The sequence below is a fragment of the Triticum aestivum genome, chromosome 1A (genome assembly GCF_018294505.1).
Source record: "Triticum aestivum cultivar Chinese Spring chromosome 1A, IWGSC CS RefSeq v2.1, whole genome shotgun sequence".
Lineage (NCBI taxonomy): Eukaryota > Viridiplantae > Streptophyta > Magnoliopsida > Poales > Poaceae > Triticum > Triticum aestivum.
In genome coordinates, this window is record NC_057794.1 from 13,442,624 (window position 1) to 13,465,922 (window position 23,299).

Genomic DNA, 23,299 nt, shown 5'->3' on the forward strand with positions numbered 1-23,299 from the left:
CGAGCTAGTCAACTAGAGGCTTACTAGGGACATGTTGGTGTCTATTATTCACACATGTATTACGATTTCCGGATAAAACAATTATAGCATGAATAAAGATAATTATTATGAACAAAGAAATATAATAATAATGCTTTTATTATTGCCTCTAGGGCATATTTCCAACACTTGCAGGGCCTTGTCTTGCCGGCTCGTTCTTGCCGGGGTTAGTTGCTTCTGTTGTGAATCTCGCAGCTTGTTCCAAGCCTTGGTCTTCTTAATGCGCTCCTTGATCTTATGAAGAGCGGCTTCTCTGGTTTGGTCGTGTATGAAGTTTGATTCTTGCCGGGGGAGCTGCAACACGTCTGTGCATAAGTCAGAGGAGCAAACGCCAATGTTTGCTGCACCGACACGTCTCGAGATTTCTCAAGCTACCAATGTTGAGTGGCACTGATCCATGGAGCTAATTGTTGGCAAGTTCAATCATTACAAGTTGAGAGGCATTTCCCAATGAGCCGGGAATCCTTCCATGGAAATTGCAAGAATAGAGCAACAAAAACTCGAGGTTTGGGATAGCAGATCCAACATCATTCGGGATAACACCAGACAAATCAATACCCGCGACACCCAAAGTGGGCTACTTATAATAGTCAATACACGACGCTGTCTAACTGAGAAATATAACCTCTGTACACGGCCGAAGCCGGCCTGTTATATAGGCGTGGCGCACATCTTGAAAACTTGATCTTCAAGCCTTGTGTACGTAACAGACTAAGAAACGCAGCTAATCATATCTTAACAAAATAATGACCCGGCCACGCTGATCACGTAGGCCGTGAACTACTAGGACTCAACCTACTAGTATGTATAACTATTAGTACTAGAAAAAAATACATGCACAAAATTTTTTGGACGATGCAACATTAACTGAGAACGTCACGTCGCAACAGATTAAATTGCGAAAAAGGGTTTCCTTCGCTTTATCTTTACCTAATAATAAAACAAATTGGGTTTCTTTGAAAAGCCCCTCTGTTTCTTTGAAATCAACCCGCAGTCCCTGTTTAAGTGGCACTCGGAGAAAACGTTTCGTTCTCAGAAAAAGGACCCTGCACTTTCTAATATTAAACCCGCGGTCCGCACGCACAGAAAATCAGCTCGGTTGAGGGGAGTCGAACTCGTTATATTATAAAGCACAACCGCAAATCCGAGAGACGATACAAACTCACGCCACCAACGCACACAACACACATTCCCAAGGCTAGATACAAAGGTGCCGGGCACATAAACACCACTCCACCGACCACCAAACTAACTACGAATATGCAAAGGAGACCGTTTGGAGCCAACGGAGACCTCCATCATGACAAACCACCATGGAGAGGTGAAACAGACAACCACAAAGCCAGGACTCCAGAGCGGTGCCTCCCAAAAGGTAACGACCATAGAGCCGCCACCGCCTGATCCAGAGATCAGGTTTTCACCTGGAGGGAGACGGAGGGAGAGGGAACGCCGCAACGGAGCCTTCAAGAAGGGTACGACGTCACCGACGCCGTCACCGTCGGCCAGAACACGGCTGGACAGGTGATATACCCCAGCGCTCGCCTCCCTCCGACACACCCTAGCTTTGCCAACCACCCACAACCAAGCCACCCGCGTGGCCATGGCTGCTTGCCCGCACCTGAGACGCAAGCTCTGCCCAAGAACGCCGCGCCTCCCGCCACCCGGGCCGCCGCCCGACATACGGACCTCCCCAAGAGCAGCCAAAGTGACCAGCTTTGGTCCGAGAGGACACCCAAAACCGACGCAACCGCAGCCCGCGTCTCGCCTTGAACTTCCCGGAGCTGCCGCCGCACACAAACGGATGGGGAATGGGGAGGAGGGGGAGCAGACGCATCCACGACCGGCGCACCTCGTGCCGGCGACGGGCAGCCTGAGCGACGGCGCCGCCCATCCCTTCCACCAACCTCCCCACCGACACCCACTGTGTCACCCCACTGCGGCAATCGAAGTAGGTTCGCACAAGGCCACCAACGAGGGTCCGTTCACCGGCCAGGGGACCCAACATATCACCACCTACCACCAAGACCGCTCATCGGGGAGTCCAACCACGCCGCTCGCCGGCGTCCAGCCACCGGAGCCAGCTGGAATCTGGCCAACACGTCCGCCAAGGCCGCCGCAGCTGCGCCGCCACCCCTACTAGCCACAGGCCTAGGCAAGGGCGGCCGCCCACAGCCCAGGTCATCCTGGACCCGCGCCGCTGGCCAGGCCAGACCTGGAGCAGCCGCCGCTGCCCGGAGCAGCCACCACCACCGGCCCACCAGTGCGCACCACCCGCCATCTGCGCCCACAGCCGCCCGATGAGATCCAGATCATGCCGCGACCTAGACCACCGCGGCAAGGGGGGGGGGGGAGGGTGGAGGGGATCCACCGCAGCCCGCAACAGATTAAATTGCAAATTTGCTTATTTCTTTCCAACCGACTGAAGCAAGGCTTTTCTTGGCGGAGTCCTAAATTTTGGTATGACTTCTTCCTACGGTTGAGTAATATGGAGCAGCATTGAACCAATTAAAACTTGTTGCATCAAATTATCATGACCCAAGTTCATTCCCTTATCCTCCATAGCACATGGAACATCTCCTAAAATACGGGTTGTCTTTCTCCTTTGTCCTGCCACTTGAAACTCCTTCCGGTCCGGTGTAGCTAGAGCAATGTTCGGACATGATACAAGAACTTCAGCGCTGATGGCCACATCATAATACTATGCATCATGTTTCATGTTTAATGTTTCATGTGTCCTTAACTAGCGATGTCCTTGCGGTGGAGCCATGGAGGCTAGATCATGTGGAATAAATGCATCATTCATCCTAGTCCCGAGAATAAATTTCATCGTGAACCTTCTGATTTTGTAGAAGCACAATGCACTGTGATTATTAACCTTACAAGTTACAAATAACAGCATCTTAATTACCACATTATTTTGTGCTTACTCAATGAATTTCTCTCTTAGCATTACCAGCTCATTTATGGCATCTCTGATGCTCATTCTTGTTCTTGGTGATTCCTCCGTGCATTGTAACCCAACGTGGAAGACCGCCACTAGGCACCCTTGTAACCTGGTATCCTCTGGTATCCTCTTTGTAATTCCGCTGCATTGCTCGGCTTGTAACAATGCTGGGTCAACAATTTCAGTAACTCTGTCCGGATAGTTTGACGCAACATAGAATCGCAGAGTATGGTCCCCTTGGAACATGCCATCCGTGGGACTCTTTCCCGTGAACATCTCAAGAAGGATCACTCCGTAGCTGTATACATCACCATCAATGGAGACTTCCCCACCCATCCCGTATTCTACAGATTTCAAGCAATAAAATGTAGCACAATCAGATATGATTATGTGGATGGAACAACTCTTTTGGAAGAAACGGTAGAAGGAAAGGCAAACATCAGAGTACAGTACACACACCTGGAGCAATATATCCGATGGATCCTCTAATTCCAGAAGATCTTCCAGCATTTGGATCCTCCGTTGAGCCGCTGTTCATCATCTTATCAACAAATCGTGATAGCCCAAAATCCCCTACGTGTGCGACCATGTCATTGTCTAGAAGCACATTGCTTGGCTTCATATCGCAATGAACAATTGGTGATTGACCCCGGTTGTGCAGATAATCAAGTGCTTGGGCAATATCGAGTGCAGTGTTCACCCTTTGCACCATGGTCAACATCCTTGGTGCTTCACCCTCCATGACTTGACTTGTATGTAGCCAACTGTCAAGGTCCCCGTTGCGCATGAACTCATACACCAAAGCTTTGAAATCATTTCCTTGGTGGTCAACACTTGTGCACACCGTAATGATCTTTACAAGATTCCGATGACGCATGCTTCTCAAGGCATGACATTCGCGCAGGAAACTTCCCTCGGCCCCTTGTTGCAAAAGGTTCAGCACCTTTATTGCAACCTCCCTGTTGTGCAAAGTTGCTCTGTACACAGCTCCAAAACTTCCCGTCCCAACAAGACTATCTGGAGAGAAATGGTTCGTTGCTCTCTGTAGATCAAGGAATGAGACTTGCCAATGATTATCCTCTGAAAGTGGTTGCAGCCCCTCCCCCTGTTGCCTTTTAGAGCACCGGCACATGCCATATAGGAAGAGCATAACAAATATTGATAATGCTCCGAAAACAGTGCATATGATGATGAGCAAATATCTCCTTGGTGTATGCTTCTTACCATCGGATGATTTGGGAGTGCAGTGTGGGAGATGTAACTGTGGAATACCACCGCACACCTGATTGCCGGCCAAGAAGATTCTACTTGCATTGCTAAAGACACCACTTACTGGAATGGGACCGTCAAGGTTGTTGTAGGAGATATTCATGTAAACCAAGAAGGGCAAGGAGTCAAAGAAAGTTGGAATTTGTCCAGTCAAGTTGTTTCCTGAAAGATCTACTTCTTGTATCCCTTTCAAGCTACCAAGTGATAGGGGGATGCGACCAGTGAGGATGTTATTTTGGAGACCAAGACTGGCAAGCTCAGTACATTTTCCAAGAGGTGAGGGAATCTCTCCTGATAGTTTATTGTTTGAAAAATCGAGCTGCACCAGGTTTATTAAACTTCCTATCTCAAATGGGATTTGACCATGAAGAAAGTTATGAGAAAGATCCAGTTTCTTGGTTAAAGAGGTGAGGCTGACTAGTTGTGTTGGTATAGTACCTCTCAGTTGGTTGTGTGATAAGTCTAGACTGGCCATGCGGTCCAGCCATCCAAAACTTGTAGGAATGGATCCCATCAAGTTATTGTGAGAAAGGACAAGACGGAACAGGCGTGTGAGGTTACCAATTGTAGAAGGGATTAGTCCCTGAATGTTGTTCCCGAATAATTCTAGGACTTGAAGGTCGTGAAGCTCCCCAATTGTTTCCGGTATTGTGCCGGTTAACAAGTTGCCACCAATTTGGAAGTTGGTAAGTTTCTCAAGCTTTGTGATATCTGGAGAGATTTCGCCATATATGCTGTTACCCTCGAGATACATCATCTCAATTGAAGATAGATTCGCAATGGATGGTGGAAATGGACCCCGGAAACGCTTAGAGGATAGGGCCAGTGCGAAAAGCTGAGTGCAGTTTGCTAAGGATGCCAGTAGGTCCCAATCCTTTTGCCAACTTGCTTCTAGTAGCTGGTTATTCTCTAGTGCCAGCACCTCGAGGTTTCTCAAGCTGCCAATGTTGAGTGGCACAGATCCATGGAGCTGATTGTTGGCAAGTTCAATCATTACGAGTTGAGAAGCATTTCCTAATGAGCCGGGAATCCTTCCATGGAAATTGCAAGAATAGAGCAACAAAAACTCGAGGTTTGGGAGAGTAGATCCAACATCATTCGGGATAACACCAGACAAATCATTGTGACTCAGCTGGATCTGTCTGATTGAAGACAAGTTAAAGATGGATGCCGGGATGGTGCCCGAGAGCTCATTGAAGGCTAAATGGAGATACCGCAACTTGGTCATTTGTCCAAAGGATTCTGGTATCTCGCCTACTAATCTGTTTCTACCCATGCTCAAAATCACTAGAGATGTAAGGTTTCCAAGAGAGCAAGGGATGGTGCCCACGATATTGTTGGTGTAGAGGCGAAGCTTCTTGAGGTTGGAGAGAGAGGCGAGGCCAAGTAGCAGTGGATGAGCTTGGCCGGTGAGGTTGTTGACGCCAACGTCCAAGACCTCGAGGTGGCGACAGTGGCTCAAGTTGGCGGGGATCTCTCCCACCAGGCTGTTGCGCCCCAGAAGTAGTGCACGAAGTCTGGAGGAGCGCGTGAGGGACGAAGGGATCTCACCTTGCAGGTTGTTGTCGCTAAGGTCAAGCTCGGAGAGGCGACGCAGGGAGCCGAGCTCCCGTGGGATGGTGCCGGCGAGGAGGTTGCCTGACAGGTTGAGCGTGCGGAGGAAGGTCAGGTTGGCGAGGTAGGGGGACACCGTGCCGGACAGGCCGGAGGACGTGAGCTCCACGCTGGTGACGCGGCGAGGGTGCCGGAGCGAGTGGCACCCCACGCCCCGCCAGCCTCCGCAGGGGTCGCTGGTGTTCACCCACGAGGAGAGCGCCCCCTCCGGGTCGCCGTTGATGAGGGCCTTGAAGGAGAGGAGAGCTCGCAAGTCGTCGTCTGTGGTGGCGTTCATCGTCGTCGCCGGTGCAGCGCCTGTGCATCGGCATGGTGAGGCGAGTAGTAGCACTAGCAGGACGGGGGCAGTGACAAGCCTCCAATGGTTTCTTCTTCTAGCCGCTGCCATGGCGCCGGCCGGCCCTTGTGCGGCTAGCTAGCTCTAGCTCTAGCTCCTCTTGTATGTGGCTGATTGGTGTAGTGTCACAAGATCAAGATGGACGACTACTACTACTACTCCCTCCGTTCACTTTTGTAAGTCCTCTCAGACAGCTCAAAATAGGCTGTTTTGTACATTGTCTGAAATGTCTTCAAGGTCTTATAAAAGTGAACAGAGGGAGTAGTATATATGGGCTTGGTTTGTAGCGGAGGTGAGCTACTACAAGCCGTTCAAGGCTTCAAGCACGCAGGAAGCTTCACTCCAATTTCTGGGAAACTGTCAAGGAGGGAGCTGGCTGCCGTATGAAAGGGCTTTCTTTTTTACTGATAAAAAGAGCTTTTATTAACTCAACGATGTAGCATCAGGTGGATACAAAGTATGATGAGCAACATCCAGCCTCTACATAGTGAAGATGCACCCACCCAACTCTAACAGTCTGACATAGATAAAACAACAAGATGATGCCATACGCCTATGTAAAAATAGGTGGTGGACCGATTCGAAAATTATGCTGCAACACACATGTAAGTATGAACCTCCATGACAACTGGCTCCAACAGTATGAAAGGGATGGAACTGACTCACCTACTAGATCACTCATAGTTAGTAGCATAGTTCACACAGACACAGTCACTGCAGAATAGCATGATTGCATTGGATGCAATGCACATAATCAATGTGTTCACAGCTCACTCATTCAAAGTCCTTGTCAATAATAGTACTACTATAGTACTGCAGTTGTCTCATGATGCTGCTCATATTTGCCTTGCCTTCAAAACTATATCACATTGGATTCGTTCGTTCATGATGCTAGTCCTAGCAGAGCGGGTGGAGTGTCATTGAAGATACTATTAATTTCTTTCCTGTGTTGATGGGGCAAGAATAGATTGGCCGGGGCATGCACGTCAATCTCGTCATGTGGATGGCCAGAAATCATTATCAGCTGACTCTAAACGGGAATGCGAGGGCGTACGCTGAGCCCACATGGTACTACCTTTGTCTAGGTGAATAAGTCATTCGTGTAGTTCTAGGTCATCGATTTGAGGAATTAAATATGTGTTATATGTCATGAAAAGTATATCACTAGATTTCTACACGGATGTAGTTTCTAAATATTTTTTTTGTCACATATAATACATATTTAGATAGTTAAATCGACGACCTAGAACTATGCGAATGACTTATTCACCGAGACGGAGGTAGTACCAGACTTCTGCTCCTTGCATGTTTTCACCTCCCATAAATGCTGAAGTACGACGCTGGCTTGTGGGCCACTAAAAATGGAAAGTGACTGCTTAGGAGAAATGTTGGGGCCGCGTACAATCGAAATGTAATAGATGTCAAGAATTAAATATTATGACAAAATCCCTTAATGATAAGTATCCTAGCTTACCTGCAATGGTCGGAACTGACATGAGTGATTTGTTTTTAAGAACTTGTTTGAAATAGTCCTAGCAAGGGTAAGTGGTTGGAAGAAAAAGAAATTGTCTATGGGTGGGAAAGAAACTCTTTTGAAGGTAGCCGCTCAATCCATACCTGTGTTTGTGATGACAATATTCTTTTTTTCGGCGATGACACCATTGATGATTCCTAGAAACATTTGCAGAGGAGTTACATATGCTATTTCGCATCTGTTGTGTGGAGTTGATGACGACCATCGATAGATGCACTGGCTTGCTTGGTGGAAACTTCGTATACCAAAGGATGGGCTTTCTGATCTTCCCACTTTTAATACGGCCATGTTGGCAAATCAGTGCTGGAGGCCTTTAAAGAATCCATCCTCTTTGTGCGCCCAGGTTCTCATATCGAGGTACTACCCAGCTCGTAATATTTTGAAAGCAAATCTTAAGTCTGGAAGCATGGACCAAAGTGTTATATACGGAATGCACGCATTTAATTGAGGGTGTATTTGAAGAGTATGAGATGTATTATTTTCGGCACGGTGACCAAGTCACATAATTATAAATATGTTAGGACGAAATTACCCTAGACCAATTTATTGGTTAGTGGCAAGTAAATCAGTAACTCCAGGAAAGTAATATATACATGCAATCGGCAGAGAGATAGTTTCCTACTTTTGCTACAAGAAGAGATACAGACAATCAGAAAAGAGATACTTTCCTTATTTCTGGAGGACTAACAAGGGAATTATGAGAAACTAGTGTTTCTGTTAAACGCAACAGTGTATTAGTGTAGAAGAGCAGCACAGGTGCATCATATGAAATTATATGATGTAAATTTCCTTGGAATGATGGCTTTTTTCTAAGCGATGTATGGGTGTTGTGGTTGCAAATGCACGTCAATTTTCTTTCCCGTTGCAACGCATGGGCATATGTCCTAGTAACAAACTATAACACTTATTACATCATCAATCAGGAGCGGCACAAATCAATAATTAACCATATCACTTTAAATTTGAGTGCCCACCAGTTGAACTTCTATTGATAGCCTTCGTCATTTTCCTGGCCCAAATAATTGTATCGTCTTGTGTGGTGCTCGATCTCTTAACACATCGCCACGAGTAGGCACCATTTTCCCCACATCCTTTGGTGTTCCCATCAAAATTTCTAATAAAACCTTGGCCATGTGAGGAATATCAGCTCGTCGGTACTTAACTTCTATTGACTCCAACTTCTTGCCGTGAGCGAGTATTGGTCTACAGTGTATGGAACATGATCTCCTCAATTCTGCTTTCCATTTCCCTCTATTAGGTGGGTCTAGAGACTGTTCTTGCACAATGATTAGTGCATATTAGATTAAATGTCTGGCAACAAATGAACAAAATGGTACGTATAATTTTTTTGGAAAGGACAATATAGAATTTCACACAGTATTCTGCATGTAATAAAAACTATACTGTTGGCCTGCTATAGAAATACTTGATAAGTACATCATATTTTGACTTAGGGAAAACTAGAATGTGTTTACAATTTGGAACGAGGGAGTACTTTTCAAATGTTTTTAGATATGATACTTCCGACCATTGCATTATGACTTTATACTAAGTTAACATTGCGAAAGAATCGATAATAAACTTACTGAGATAATGCAAATCAATTTTGGACCTCGTATTTGTTATAATGTGACAACTTGGACTGTTTTCAATTTTGGAAGTTTGAACCACATTTTTTAACAGGATATTCACTTTGAACCAAATTCGAGATTTTGATTCAATATAAGAAATCATAGCCACTTTGAATAAAACCAACAGGTGCTTATGATATGTTATTATCTATATATAGGTTATGACTACTTATGATTTGTTATATTACAACTAAATACGGAATGTGGGTTAAAGTGAAAACAGGGGAACCAAGTCGACATACAGTGTAACAAACACGTGATCCAAATGGAGTTTTATCCAAATTTGTAAATAATCAACATCAAATGCTTTAAATAAATGTACTGCCAGGCTACTTGTTCTAGAACATGATGAAATGAACATGAGTACCTTGCAGCGGTGCAGCCTAAGCCCCTCCAGATTAGGGGCGTTGCGAAGGATGATGGTCAGTGCGAAGAAGTTGGCTCCAACATCACACCCATCTAGAAGCAAGGTTCTCAAGCTTTGCATTAGTGGGAATTCTTGCGATTTCCAGCGTAACAACGCCTAATTTATTATACAGTATTAACAACAGAATCATCAGTGTGTATTAACTTTAAAGTATTAAATAGCCCGCTATAGCATTTGGAGGGGCATCACGTTAATTAAAAGGCATCATGTACGTACAATCTAACAGCTTTAGCAGGCTATAGCCTCAATTAGGTGCTATAAATTGAGGCTGCCATGGTTGTGAGAGATAATCATATATAGAATGCGTATGTACAATTGGGACATAGTTACATACCATGGTTGTGAAGCCGGACAAAACCAGATTTCTGACATTGGGTAGTTGGAGCAGGAGGTGGTACATGGATTTCAAGAAACGGCGCTTGTATTTAGTCACCGGTTGGCCGAGCCCTAGTAGTTCCTCGCCGTCGGTGTCTGATATACACAAGGACGCTTGGACGACGTTGTTTTCTGGTGGAGCAATTGCTACCGGGTAGCCATGGGTGCTGCCGAAGGGAAGCACGAGGCGCAGCGAGGCGAGGCGAGGCAGCACGAGGAGGAGAGGGGCGCTTCTGTAGTCGTGGTGGGTGAGGACAATGGCGAGCGTCTTGAGCGTGGGCGACGCGATGGTGTGGCAACAGCAGACGCAGCTCTCGACGTGCAGGCTCTCGAGCACCGGGCACCGGTCCCTGATCTGCTCCGCGAAGTCGTCTGCCAGGCTGAGGCCGAAGAGCCGCAAGGTGGTGAGGCGGGAGGTGATGTCGGCGCATGCGGGGTCCAGGCTGAAGCTCAGGAAGGGCGGCAGGTTCATGGCGCTGCCGTAGGCGTAGTGGACGTCGACTGCCGCCGGGCGGCGCATCAGGCTGAAGTGGACCCAGTCGTCGAACGGGCCACGGCCGACCAAGTAGAGACGGAAGGCGTCCAGCGGCGCCGGCCCGACTTGGACGCCCGGGCGCAACGTCGTCATCATGTTGGCGAAGTGCCCAAGTTGGTGCCAGCCGCTGTCGTCGAGGCCGTGGAGGACGTACTCCCGCGGGTCGATGTCGACGCGGGGCACGGAGGGGAACTCCCGCTGGTCGATGTCCACGCAGGGCACGGAGCGCCAGACGTTCCTCCACCGCCGGGACAGCGCGGTCGTCTGCACGGCCTGCCGGGAACCCAGGAACGACAGGATGCCCTGCAGGAGGCAATCCGGCAGGTCGCCCAGCCGGTCCACGCATGACCGGGATGACGACGAGGCCGCCGCCGCCGCCGCCTCCATGATCGATCTGCAGACAGATCGTGCCTAATCGGGAAGGGAATAGATTTGGAGCCGGGGTTTATAGAAGAAACGTTCGAGGAGAATACAGGTCGCCGAGCGGGGAACATTATAATGAGTAATGCTACACGTACAAACGAGTTATAAGGTTTTATAAAGAAAATTAATTTGATTGGTCAATAGGTGGGGAGGCGGCCCACCCCCTTTGAAAATCAGGGGGGCAAGTTTGTGATTGCGTGTAATTCTTTATATGTTTAACATTATTGCATTATAATATAGGGATTGTCTATATAACATCCAGATGTGACTATGTTTTTTTTCTTGACTGGAGCGCAAAAAAGAAAGGACGTCGATAACTGCCACACGTGTGGCAGGAAGGGAGACGCACCACACGTTTCTAATGCAAACAGATTGTCACGTCATCGCATGCATGCATGTAGGAATCTTTTTGGATTTTTAGTTTTTAAAATGTTTTATCTCTTAAACGAAAAATCCGATTGAAGATCCGTTTTCACCATTAAATCCCTCGCGACGAGATCTTCGAAACTAGATCTCATGTTGATATGTTTTGATGAATTTTTTTTGGATTAAAAGTTGCCATGTCTATTGCATATGAATTGCCATGGCGTTTACACTGAAGTTGCCATGATATGTTTCAGCTATTTTCTTATACATTTAAAAGTAATTTTGACATTTATAAAACGGAGAATTAAGAAACTAGACTTGCCATGAACCATAAACTAAAATTGCCATGATACATGCACGTAAAATTGCCATGGTTCATAAAAAAAAATAATTTTTATGGTTAAAGTACTGGAGTTGCCATCATCAAAATACTAAAATTGCCATGATCTACAAACTAAAATTGTCACATGGCAACTGCAGTGTAAACATCATGGCAACTTCTGGGCAAAAAAAAACTCGTCGAAACATATCAACATGGAGTCTAGTTTTGAAGATCTCGTCGAGACGGATTTAATGGTGAAAACGGATTTTTACTTCGCTTTTTTATTTAGAAGATACAATATTTTTAAGCCGAAAACCAAAAAAAATTCCTGATGATGTCATCTATTCATACGTGGCAAAATGAGTAGTGATTGAGGTGTGTGGGCGATGTGCAAATGCCCACACGTGTGGGCGTTAGCTTTTTCCAAAAGAAATGTAAGTGACACAGTGCAGGAATTGAACTCCAAGCCTCATCGTGGGGAACAAGAGCTCCAAATCCAACCGAAAGCTTTTTTTTTGCGCTGGTAGAAGAATTTTTATTCCAAAGGTACAGGGTTACAGTCACGAGGCAAGAGGTCCTCAACACACGTGGACCTCGACCCAGCCATACAGCAGTAGTACTCTCTGTACGGCTATACAGTGTCAAACGATCTGCTACCCTATTCTGCATACAACTGATTTTCGAGGGAATAAACTCTGTATCTACCATAAGAAAACAAATCTCAGCTACTAAATGTCCATAGGCTGATCTAGATAAGCTGTCGCCAGACAGGGCGGAAAGGGCGACAAAAGAATCCGACTGAACAATGACAGGGAGATCACAGTGCTGGATGGCCAGAGCCATCCCTTGCATTAACGCATGCAACTCCGCTTCCAACGCTTCATTACAGTTAAAGATGCATCGGTACGCCGAGAAGATCACACTCCCATCATGTCTCCTTAGTACCATCCCTGCCGCTGCTGATCCATCAGATTGAAGAAAAGCTCCATCAACAGATAAGGCCACCTTCCCCGGTGGTGGCTTCGGCCAGGGGTGGACTATAACCTCCTTCTGTGCAGCTGTCGGCGCCTCGTTCCGCATAGACATCTTCCCTTTGATAATTTTATCGGTGGAATATTTGGTGCAGAGATCTAATGATTGCATATAGCTCTGCAAATATGAAGCTGATGTAGCCACCGACTGCACCTCCTTGCCGTGTACAAGATCCGACCGGAGAGACCATATACGCCAAATCAGCATAATCACACACGCCCTCATATATTCATCACAATTTGCTAACACATTAAGAAGCCAGTCTTGCCCTGTGTCCTGCAGCAGATCGCGGCTCGGCAAGCTCCAAACCATCCGCATCTGTTGCCATAGTTGCTGCGCATGATCACATGTGACTAGGGCATGGAACGGGGACTCCTTTTCCTTCGCACACAGAGGGCAGGTATCTCGTGTAGAGATATGCCGATACTTTTTGCAGGCGTTTGTTGCAAACGCCCCCGAAACAACCTTCCACGCCGAAATCCTCATCTTGAGGGGTACCTTGGCTGCCCAAATGCACTGCCAGATCAGCCTATCCCCAGCTGAGCTGCTGCTCGTCGCGGGTGTACTACCCGGGTCGACGCTAAGCGTTGCGAGTCTGTAAGCACTCCTCACAGAGAATCGTCCGCTCCTCTCCGGGAACCACGCAATGAAATCTTGGCCATTCCTTGGTAAGGTATGGATTTTAAGAATTTCCCGTACGTCCATGTCCCAAAAATGTTCTCGCAACCTTTGTTCATCCCAAGCACTTGTTCAGTTAAGAAATCCGCCACCCAATTAGGTCTACAATTGCGCTTTGGTGTGATTGGCCGGAAATTATGACCCCTCGGAATCCAAGCATCTCTCCAAGTTCTAATCAATGTCCCGTCCCCCACACGCAAAATGATGCCTTTCTTCACCAACTTGAGGCCATGTACAATCCCCTTCCAAACTGCAGACGAGCTGGTAGGGAACACTATATCCAATAGATTACCATGAGGGTAATATTTGGCTCTAAGAAGTCTCGCACACAGGCTATCTGGGCAATCCAACAAACGCCACGCCTGCTTAGCAAGCAGGGCATGATTGAATGCTCTCATGTCACGGAAGCCCATGCCCCCCATAGATTTGGGAACCACCATCTTCTTCCAACTTAGCCATGCCATCTTTCTCTTACCATTCTCCACCCCCCGCCAATATTGCCTCATCATCCTTGTCAAGTCATCACAAACAGACGAAGGCAGCCTGAAGACACTCATAACATATGTAGGGATGGCCTGTGCAACAGCCTTAATCAAGATTTCCTTGTTCCCCACAGAAACAAACTGTTCACTCCAATCTATCAACCTTGCTCTCAATCTCTCCTGAAGTGTTTCGAATTGTCCTTTGTGAACTCTTCCTTCTGGCACCGGTAAGCCCAAGTATTTGGGCTCAAAGACTTGCTGGGACACTTCCAATATGCCTTTTACCTCATCCGCCACCACCGCATTACAATTGTCAGAGAAGAGGATGGAACACTTTTCGGGGTTTATAAGTTGACCCGTCGCTGAAGTGTAAGTGTTCAACAAACCGTTGACAATGCTAGCTTGCTGGCTCGACGCCTCAAAGAACAATATTGTATTATCATCCGCAAAAAGCAAGTGAGATATCTCCGGAGCACCTCGACATATGGTTACTCCCCTTAATTCACCACTCTCAACAGAGCTGGTAATCAGAGAAGACAAGGCGTCAGCAACAAAAAGAAAAAGAAATGGGACAACGGATCACCTTGTCGCAGCCCCCTTGATGGGGAGAAAACCTTAAGCAACTTCCCATTGAATTTCACAGAATATGTGACTGATTTTACGCAAGCCATCATCCAGTTGATCCATGTTGCAGAAAAACCCCATCTGTGCAAGGCCTTCTCTAGGAAGTCCCAATCAACCCGGTCATACGCCTTAGACAAGTCCAACTTGTATGCACACGCAGCCGGGTTATTATTCTTCAGATACTGAATATGATTGATACACTCAAAAGCTATGATCGAGTTATTGGAGATAAGACGGCCCGGTATAAAGGCACTTTGGTTTTCAGAAATTAGTTCCGTCAACAGAGGCCGTAGCCGGTTCACCAAACACTTAGACACAATCTTGTAGATCACGTTACACAAACTTATTGGACAAAAATCCTTGAGCTCCTTAGGAAACGGAACCTTCGGGATTAGTACAATAGCCGTATCATTCACACCCTCCGGCATGACTCCTGTATTAAAAAAACTCCATAACTGCCGTTGTAATCTCGCCCTTCATAACAGCCCAATTACGCTAATAGAATCGAGTAGGGAACCCATCCGTTCCTGGTGCTTTTAGCGGTCCAATTTGGAACAGCGCATCAGACACCCCTTCCACCGTGAGCGGCCTACACAAGGCTGTGTTCATCTCATGTGTCACTTTCGGTATTATCCTCTCCAGGACCACTTGCGGGGAGAGGGTTAGATCCTTCGTGAACGCCTCCTTAATGTATGAGGTGGCCATCAACTCCATCTCAGAGGGGGACGAACACCACGTCCCATCAGTGCGCCTCAATCGCTGAATATAGTTGCGCCGCACGCGCCACACAGCCCGCCGATGGAGGTACGTAGTGTTCCTCTCACCTTCCTTGAGCCATGTAATGCGTGAACGCTGCAACCACAACATCTCTTCACGGTACAGTAACTCGTCCAGTTGATACATATTTTTTCTTATGGCTGCCCTGTCCGCATCTTGAAGCTGCAAGTCAGCTAGTTCAGTATGCAACTTTTCAATCTCGGACATGACATGGCCGAAATTTGCCTTGCTCCATGCCCGCAGACGCTGCATCATCTCCTTCAGGGCGTCTCGAAGTGACCCCAGATGCCCGTTTGGTTTACTCTTGCCCCAGCTTTCCGCAATCACTGCCTCGAGGCCAGGATGTCGTTCCCACATTATTTCATATCTGGATGCATTTTGATTGTGTCGTGGTTCTGCATGTGCTAGCCGCACCATGATGGGAGCATGATCGGAGCACGAGGACGCCAGATGCACCACTTGCGCAAACGGGAACAATTCCTTCAGAGCTTCATCCGCACATGCCCTGTCCAGACGAACACGAACGTTCCTCGTACCATGTTGTCCATTATCATATGTGAATGGGGCTCCTGAGAAGCCCAAGTCCATCAGTTCACAATCTTCCAAACAAACTCGGAATAGGAGCATTTGGCTCTCAGACCAAGGCGACCGAGAAAAGTGTTCATGTTGCCACATTGCTTCATTGAAGTCACCACACACCAGCCACGGTTCCGTCGAGGACGCCCGCAAGCTCGTCAAAGCACTCCACATACGGTGTCGGTGCTCCACCCTTGGTTCACCGTACACGAACGTAGTTCTCCAAGTCTTGTCATTGGCATTGTCGACAGTTCTCACATCTATGTACCTTGCACAGGAATCAAGCACTGTTACTTGCAAATTTTCATCCCAAAATAATGCAAGCCCTCCACTAAGGCCAGCACCGGACACACCCGCAAAACCCTTCATATTCAATCTCCTTTTAAGCTTTTCCATATGACTAAAGGCTTGTCGTGTTTCTGATAGGAAGATCTGCCCCGGGGAATTGGCTTTTGAGAGGGCCAACACCTCACGAACTGTCCGGCGGTCCCCCCCGGCAATTCCACACTAAGATACTCATTATGCCCGGTGGTCCTCCTCTAGGGAGGTCGTCGATCTATCGTCTGAAAACTCTTGGGAGTCAATCCTTGCCTTTTTACTATTGAGATGTTGCTCGGCGATGAAGGCGCATCACCATCTTCTCCTAGTCCTTGGGTCAGAGCTAATGTGGCAGCCATTGTACTAGGTAGTACCTGCCCCGCACAGTCCATAGCCAGCCTTTTATGAGCCAGTGGGTCGACCTGCATATCCCTGGTACTGGTCTTCGACGGGCTAGATGCAGTATCAGCCAAGTCCGGGTCAGTAACTATCTTCCCAACCTTCTCTTTTGCTAGGGTGCGCTGTTGTTGCTTCTGCTTATCGTTGCCTCGATCAACCTCATTTGTTCTTGCTGAAGGAAATATGCCCTAGAGGCAATAATAAAGTTATTATTTATTTCCTTATATCATGATAAATGTTTATTATTCATGCTAGAATTGTATTAACCGGAAACATAATACATGTGTGAATACATAGACAAAACAGAGTGTCACTAGTATGCCTCTACTTGACTAGCTCGTTAATCAAAGATGGTTAAGTTTCCTAACCATGAACAAAGAGTTGTTATTTGATTAACGGGATCACATCATTAGGTGAATGATCTGATTGACATGACCCATTCCATTAGCTTAGCACCCGATCGTTTAGTATGTTGCTATTGCTTTCTTCATGACTTATACATGTTCCTATGACTATGAGATTATGCAACTCCCGTTTGCCGGAGGAACACTTTGGGTGCTACCAAACGTCACAACGTAACTGGGTGATTATAAAGGAGCATTACAGGTATCTCCAAAGGTAGATGTTGGGTTGGCGTATTTCGAGATTAGGATTTGTCACTTCGATTGTCGGAGAGGTATCTTTGGGCCCTCTCGGTAATACACATCACATAAGCCTTGCAAGCATTGCAACTAATAAGTTAGTTGTGAGATGATGTATTATAGAACGAGTAAAGAGACTCACCGGTAACAAGATTGAACTAGGTATTGGATACCGACGATCGAATCTCGGGCAAGTAACATACCGATGACAAAAGGAACAACGTATGTTATTATGCGGTCTGACCGATAAAGATCTTCGTATAATATGTAGGAGCCAATATGGGCATCCAGGTCCCGCTATTGGTTATTGACCGGAGATGTGTCTCGGTCATGTCTACATTGTTCTCGAACCGTAGGGTCCACACGCTTAAAGTTACGATGACAATTGTTATGAGTTTTATGCATGTTGATGTACCGAAGTTAGTTCGGAGTCCCAGATGTGATCACGGACATGACGAGGAGTCTCGAAATGGTCGAGACATAAAGATTGATATATTGGATGACTATATTCGGACACCGGAAGTGTTCCGGATGAATTTCGGATAAAACCGGAGCACCGGGGGGTTAATGGGCCTTATGGGCCTAAAGTGGAGAAGAGGAAGGGGCTGCCAGGGCAGGCCGCGCGCCCCCTCTCCCCCTAGTCCGAATTGGACAAGGAGGGAGGGGCGGCGCCCCCCTTTCCTTCTCTCCCCCCCTCTCTCCTAATTGGACAAGGAAACGGGAGGGGAGTCCTACTCCCGGTAGGAGTAGGACTCCTCCTGCGCCCTCCTCCTGGCCGGCCGCACCCCTCCCCTTGGCTCCTTTATATACGAAGGCAGGGGGCACCCTAGAACACACAAGTTGATCCCCGTGATCGTTCCTTAGCCGTGTGCAGTGCCCCCTACCAACATATTCCACCTCGGTCATATCGTTGTAGTGCTTAGGCGAAGCCCTGCGGCGGTAGAACATCATCATCGTCACCAAGCCGTTATGCTGACGGAACTCATCCCCAAAGCTTTGCTGGATCGGAGCCCGGGGAGCATCATCGAGCTGTACGTGTGCCAAGAACTCGGAGGTGCCGGAGTAACGGTGCTTGGATCGGTCAGATCGGGAAGACGTACGACTACTTCCTCTACGTTGTGTCAACGCTTCCGTTGCGATCTACAAGGGTACGTAGATCATACTCTCCCCTCTCGTTGCTATGCATCACCATGATCTTGCGTGTGCGTAGGAAATTTCTGAAATTACTGCATTCCCCAACAGTGGTATCAGAGCCTAGGTTTTATGGTTTGATGTTATATGCATGAGTAGAACACAAGTGAGTTGTGGGCGATATAAGTCATACTGCCTACCAGCATGTCATACTTTGGTTCGGCGGTATTGTTGGACGAGACGACCCGGACCAACATTACGCGTACGCTTATGCGAGACCGGTTCTCCTGACGTGCTTTGCACATAGGTGGCTTGCGGGCGACTGTCTCTCCAACTTTAGTTGAACCGAGTGTGGCTACGCCCGGTCCTTGCGAAGGTTAAAATGGCATCAACTTGACAAACTATCGTTGTGGTTTTGATGCGTAGGTGAGATTGGTTCTTACTTAAGCCCGTAGCAGCCACGTAAAACTTGCAACAACAAAATAGAGGACGTCTAACTTGTTTTTGCAGGGCATGTTGTGATGTGATATGGTCAAGATATGATGCTAAATTTTATTGTATGAGATGATCATGTTTTGTAACCGAGTTATCGGCAACCGGCAGGAGCCATATGGTTGTCGCTTTATTGTATGCAATGCAATCGCGATGTAATGCTTTACTTTATCACTAAGCGGTAGCGATAGTCGTGGAAGCATAAGATTGGCGAGACGACAACGATGCTATGATAGAGATCAAGGTGTCGCGCCGGTGACGATGGTGATCACGACGGTGCTTCGGAGATGGAGATCACAAGCACAAGATGATGATGGCCATATCATATCACTTATATTGATTGCATGTGATGTTTATATTTTATGCATCTTATCTTGCTTTGATTGACGGTAGCATTATAAGATGATCTCTCACTAAAATTATCAAGAAGTGTTCTCCCCGAGTATGCACCGTTGCCAAAGTTCGTCGTGCCCAGACACCACGTGATGATCGGGTGTGATAAGCTCTACGTCCATCTACAACGGGTGCAAGCCAGTTTTTGCACACACAGAATACTCGGGTTATACTTGACGAGCCTAGCATATGCAGATATGGCCTCGGAACACGGAGACCGAAAGGTCGAGCGTGAATCATATAGTAGATATGATCAACATAATGATGTTCACCATTGAAGACTAATCCATTTCATGTGATGATCGGTTATGGTTTAGTTGATTTGGATCACGTGATCACTTAGAAGATTAGAGGGATGTCTATCTAAGTGGGAGTTCTTAAGTAATATGATTAACTGAACTTAAATTTATCATGAACTTAGTCCCTGATAGTATCTTGCTTGTTTATGTTGATTGTAGATAGATGGCTCGTGTTGTTGTTCCGTTGAATTTTAATGCGTTCCTTGAGAAAGCAAAGTTGAAAGATGATGGTAGCAATTACACGGACTGGGTCCGTAACTTGAGGATTATCCTCATTGCTGCACAGAAGAATTACGTCCTGGAAGCACCGCTGGGTGCCAGGCCTGCTGCTGGAGCAACACCAGATGTTATGAACGTCTGGCAGAGCAAAGCTGATGACTACTCGATAGTTTAGTGTGCCATGCTTTACGGCTTAGAATCGGGACTTCAACGACGTTTTGAACGTCATGGAGCATATGAGATGTTCCAGGAGTTGAAGTTAATATTTCAAGCAAATGCCCGGATTGAGAGATATGAAGTCTCCAATAAATTATATAGCTGCAAGATGGAGGAGAACAGTTCTGTCAGTGAGCATATACTCAAAATGTCTGGGTATAATAATCACTTGATTCAATTGGGAGTTAATCTTCCAGATGATTGCGTCATTGACAGAATTCTCCAATCACTGCCACCAAGCTACAAGAGCTTCGTGATGAACTATAATATGCAAGGGATGAATAAGACTATTCCCGAGCTCTTCGCAATGCTGGAAGCTGCGGAGGTAGAAATCAAAAAGGAGCATCAAGTGTTGATGGTCAACAAGACCACTAGTTTCAAGAAAAAGGGCAAAGGGAAGAAGAAGGGGAACTTGAAGAAGAACGGCAAGCAAGTTGCTGCTCAAGAGAAGAAACCCAAGTCTGGACCTAAGCCTAAAACTGAGTGCTTTTACTGCAAGCAGACTGGTCACTGGAAGCGGAACTGCCCCAAGTATTTGGCGGATAAGAAGGATGGCAAGATGAACAAAGGTATATGTGATATACATGTTATTGATGTGTACCTTACTAGAGCTCGCAGTAGCACCTGGGTATTTGATACTGGTTCTGTTGCTAATATTTGCAACTCAAAACAGGGACTACGGATTAAGCGAACACTGGCAAAGGACGAGGTGACGATGCACGTGGGAAATGGTTCCAAAGTCGATGTGATCGCAGTCGGCACGCTACCTCTACATCTACCTTCGGGATTAGTATTAGACCTAAATAATTGTTATTTGGTGCCTGCGTTGAGCATGAACATTATATCTGGATCTTGTTTGATGCGAGACGGTTATTCATTTAAATCAGAGAATAATGGCTGTTCTATTTATATGAGTAATATCTTTTATGGTCATGCACCTTTGAAGAGTGGTCTATTTTTGACGAATCTCGATAGTAGTGATACACATATTCATAATGTTGAAGCCAAAAATTGCAGAGTTGATAATGATAGTGCAACTTATTTGTGGCACTGCCGTTTAGGTCATATCGGTATAAAGCGCATGAAGAAACTCCATACTGATGGACTTTTGGAATCACTTGATTATGAATCACTTTGTACTTGCGAACCGTGCCTTATGGGCAAGATGACTAAAACACCGTTCTCTGGTACTACGGAGAGAGCAATAGATTTATTGGAAATCATACATACAGATGTATGTGGTCCGATGAATGTTGAGGCTCGTGGCGGATATCGTTATTTTCTCACCTTCACAGATGATTTAAGCAGATATGGGTATATCTACTTAATGAAACATAAGTCTGAAACATTTGAAAAGTTCAAAGAATTTCAGAGTGAAGTTGAAAATCATCGTAACAAGAAAATAAAGTTTCTACGATCTGATCGTGGAGGAGAATATTTGAGTTACGAGTTTGGTGTACATTTGAAAAATTATGGAATAGTTTCGCAACTCACGCCACCCGGAACACCACAGCATAATGGTGTGTCCGAACATCGTAATCGTACTTTATTAGATATGGTGCGATCTATGATGTCTCTTACAGATTTACCGCTATCGTTTTGGGGTTATGCTTTAGAGATGGCCGCATTCACGTTAAATAGGGCACCATCAAAATCCGTTGAGACGACGCCTTATGAACTATGGTTTGGTAAGAAACCAAAGTTGTCGTTTCTTAAAGTTTGGGGCTGCGATGCTTATGTGAAAAAGGTTCAACCTGATAAGCTTGAACCCAAATCGGAGAAATGTGTCTTCATAGGATACCCAAAGGAGACTGTTGGGTACACCTTCTATCACAGATCCGAAGGCAAAACATTCGTTGCTAAGAATGGATCCTTTCTAGAGAAGGAGTTTCTCTCGAAAGAAGTGAGTGGGAGGAAAATAGAACTTGACGAGGTAACTGTACCTGCTCCCTTATTGGAAAGTAATACATCACAGAAAACTGTTTCAGTGACACCTACACCAGTTAGTGAGGAAGCTAATGATGATGATCATGAAACTTTAGATCAAGATACTACTGAACCTCGTAGATCAACCAGAGTGAGATCCACACCAGAGTGGTACGGTAATCCTGTTCTGGAAGTCATGCTACTAGATCATGATGAACCTACGAACTATGAAGAAGCGATGGTGAGCCCAGATTCTGCAAAATGGCTTGAAGCCATGAAATCTGAGATGGGATCCATGTATGAGAACAAAGTATGGACTTTGGTTGACTTGCCCGATGATCGGCAAGCAATTGAGAATAAATGGATCTTCAAGAAGAAGACTGACGTTGATGGTAATATTACTGTCTACAAAGCTCGACTTGTCGCAAAAGGTTTTTGACAAGTTCAAGGGATTGACTACGATGAGACCTTCTCACCCTTAGCGATGCTTAAGTCTGTCCGAATCATGTTAGCAATTGCCGCATTTTATGATTATGAAATTTGGCAGATGGATGTCAAAACTGCATTCCTGAATGGATTTCTGGAAGAAGAGTTGTATATGATGCAACCGGAAGGTTTTGTCGATCCAAAGGGAGCTAACAAAGTGTGCAAGCTCCAGCGATCCATTTATGGACTGGTGCAAGCCTCTCGGAGTTGGAATAAACGCTTTGATAGTGTGATCAAAGCATTGGGGTTTATACAGACTTTTGGAGAAGCCTGTATTTACAAGAAAGTGAGTGGGAGCTCTGTAGCATTTCTGATATTATATGTGGATGACATATTACTGACTGGAAATGATATAGAATTTCTGGATAGCATAAAGGGATACTTGAATAAGAGTTTTTCAATGAAAGACCTCGGTGAAGCTGCTTACATATTAGGCATAAAGATCTATAGAGATAGATCAAGACGCCTAATTGGACTTTCACAAAGCACATACCTTGACAAGATTTTGAAAAAGTTCAAAATGGATCAAGCAAAGAAAGGGTTCTTGCCTGTGTTACAAGGTGTGAAGTTGAGTAAGACTCAATGCCCGACCACTGTAGAAGATAGAGAGAAAATGAAAGATGTTCCCTATGCTTCAGGCATAGGCTCTATCATGTATGCAATGCTGTGTACCAGACCTGATGTGTGCCTTGCTATAAGTTTAGCAGGGAGGTACCAAAGTAATCCAGGAGTGGATCACTGGACAGCGGTCAAGAACATCCTGAAGTACCTGAAAAGGACTAAGGATATGTTTC

At 46.1% G+C, this 23,299-nt stretch overlaps 1 protein-coding gene and 1 pseudogene across 1 annotated transcript; both read right to left on the minus strand.

Annotated features, from left to right (window-relative positions):
• Positions 1–2,860: 2,860 nt before the first annotated feature.
• LOC123186007 (probable LRR receptor-like serine/threonine-protein kinase At3g47570) lies at positions 2,861–6,376 on the minus strand (annotated as a pseudogene).
• A 2,185-nt stretch (positions 6,377–8,561) lies between these two features.
• On the minus strand, positions 8,562–11,104 carry LOC123071269 (MEIOTIC F-BOX protein MOF-like). The gene is made up of 3 exons (XM_044494827.1): positions 10,130–11,104; positions 9,736–9,891; positions 8,562–9,008 (listed from the first exon to the last, which is right to left on the minus strand). Exons 1-3 carry the CDS (start codon positions 11,090–11,092, stop codon positions 8,739–8,741), a joined length of 1,389 nt encoding a protein of 462 aa, XP_044350762.1. The 5' UTR covers positions 11,093–11,104; the 3' UTR covers positions 8,562–8,738.
• Positions 11,105–23,299: the final 12,195 nt, after the last annotated feature.

What these genes read in the sequence shown, in the direction of transcription:
- LOC123071269 (XM_044494827.1), bottom strand. Translation starts at nt 11,092, where the DNA reads ATGGAGGCGGCGGCGGCGGCGGCCTCGTCGTCATCCCGGTCATGCGTG. An exon ending in TGTCCGGCTTCACAACCATG is followed by an intron (nt 9,892 to 10,129) that starts GTATGTAACTAT and finishes ATAATAAATTAG; the next exon opens with GCGTTGTTACGCTGGAAATC. An exon ending in TTAGGCTGCACCGCTGCAAG is followed by an intron (nt 9,009 to 9,735) that starts GTACTCATGTTC and finishes GTGCAAGAACAG; the next exon opens with TCTCTAGACCCACCTAATAG.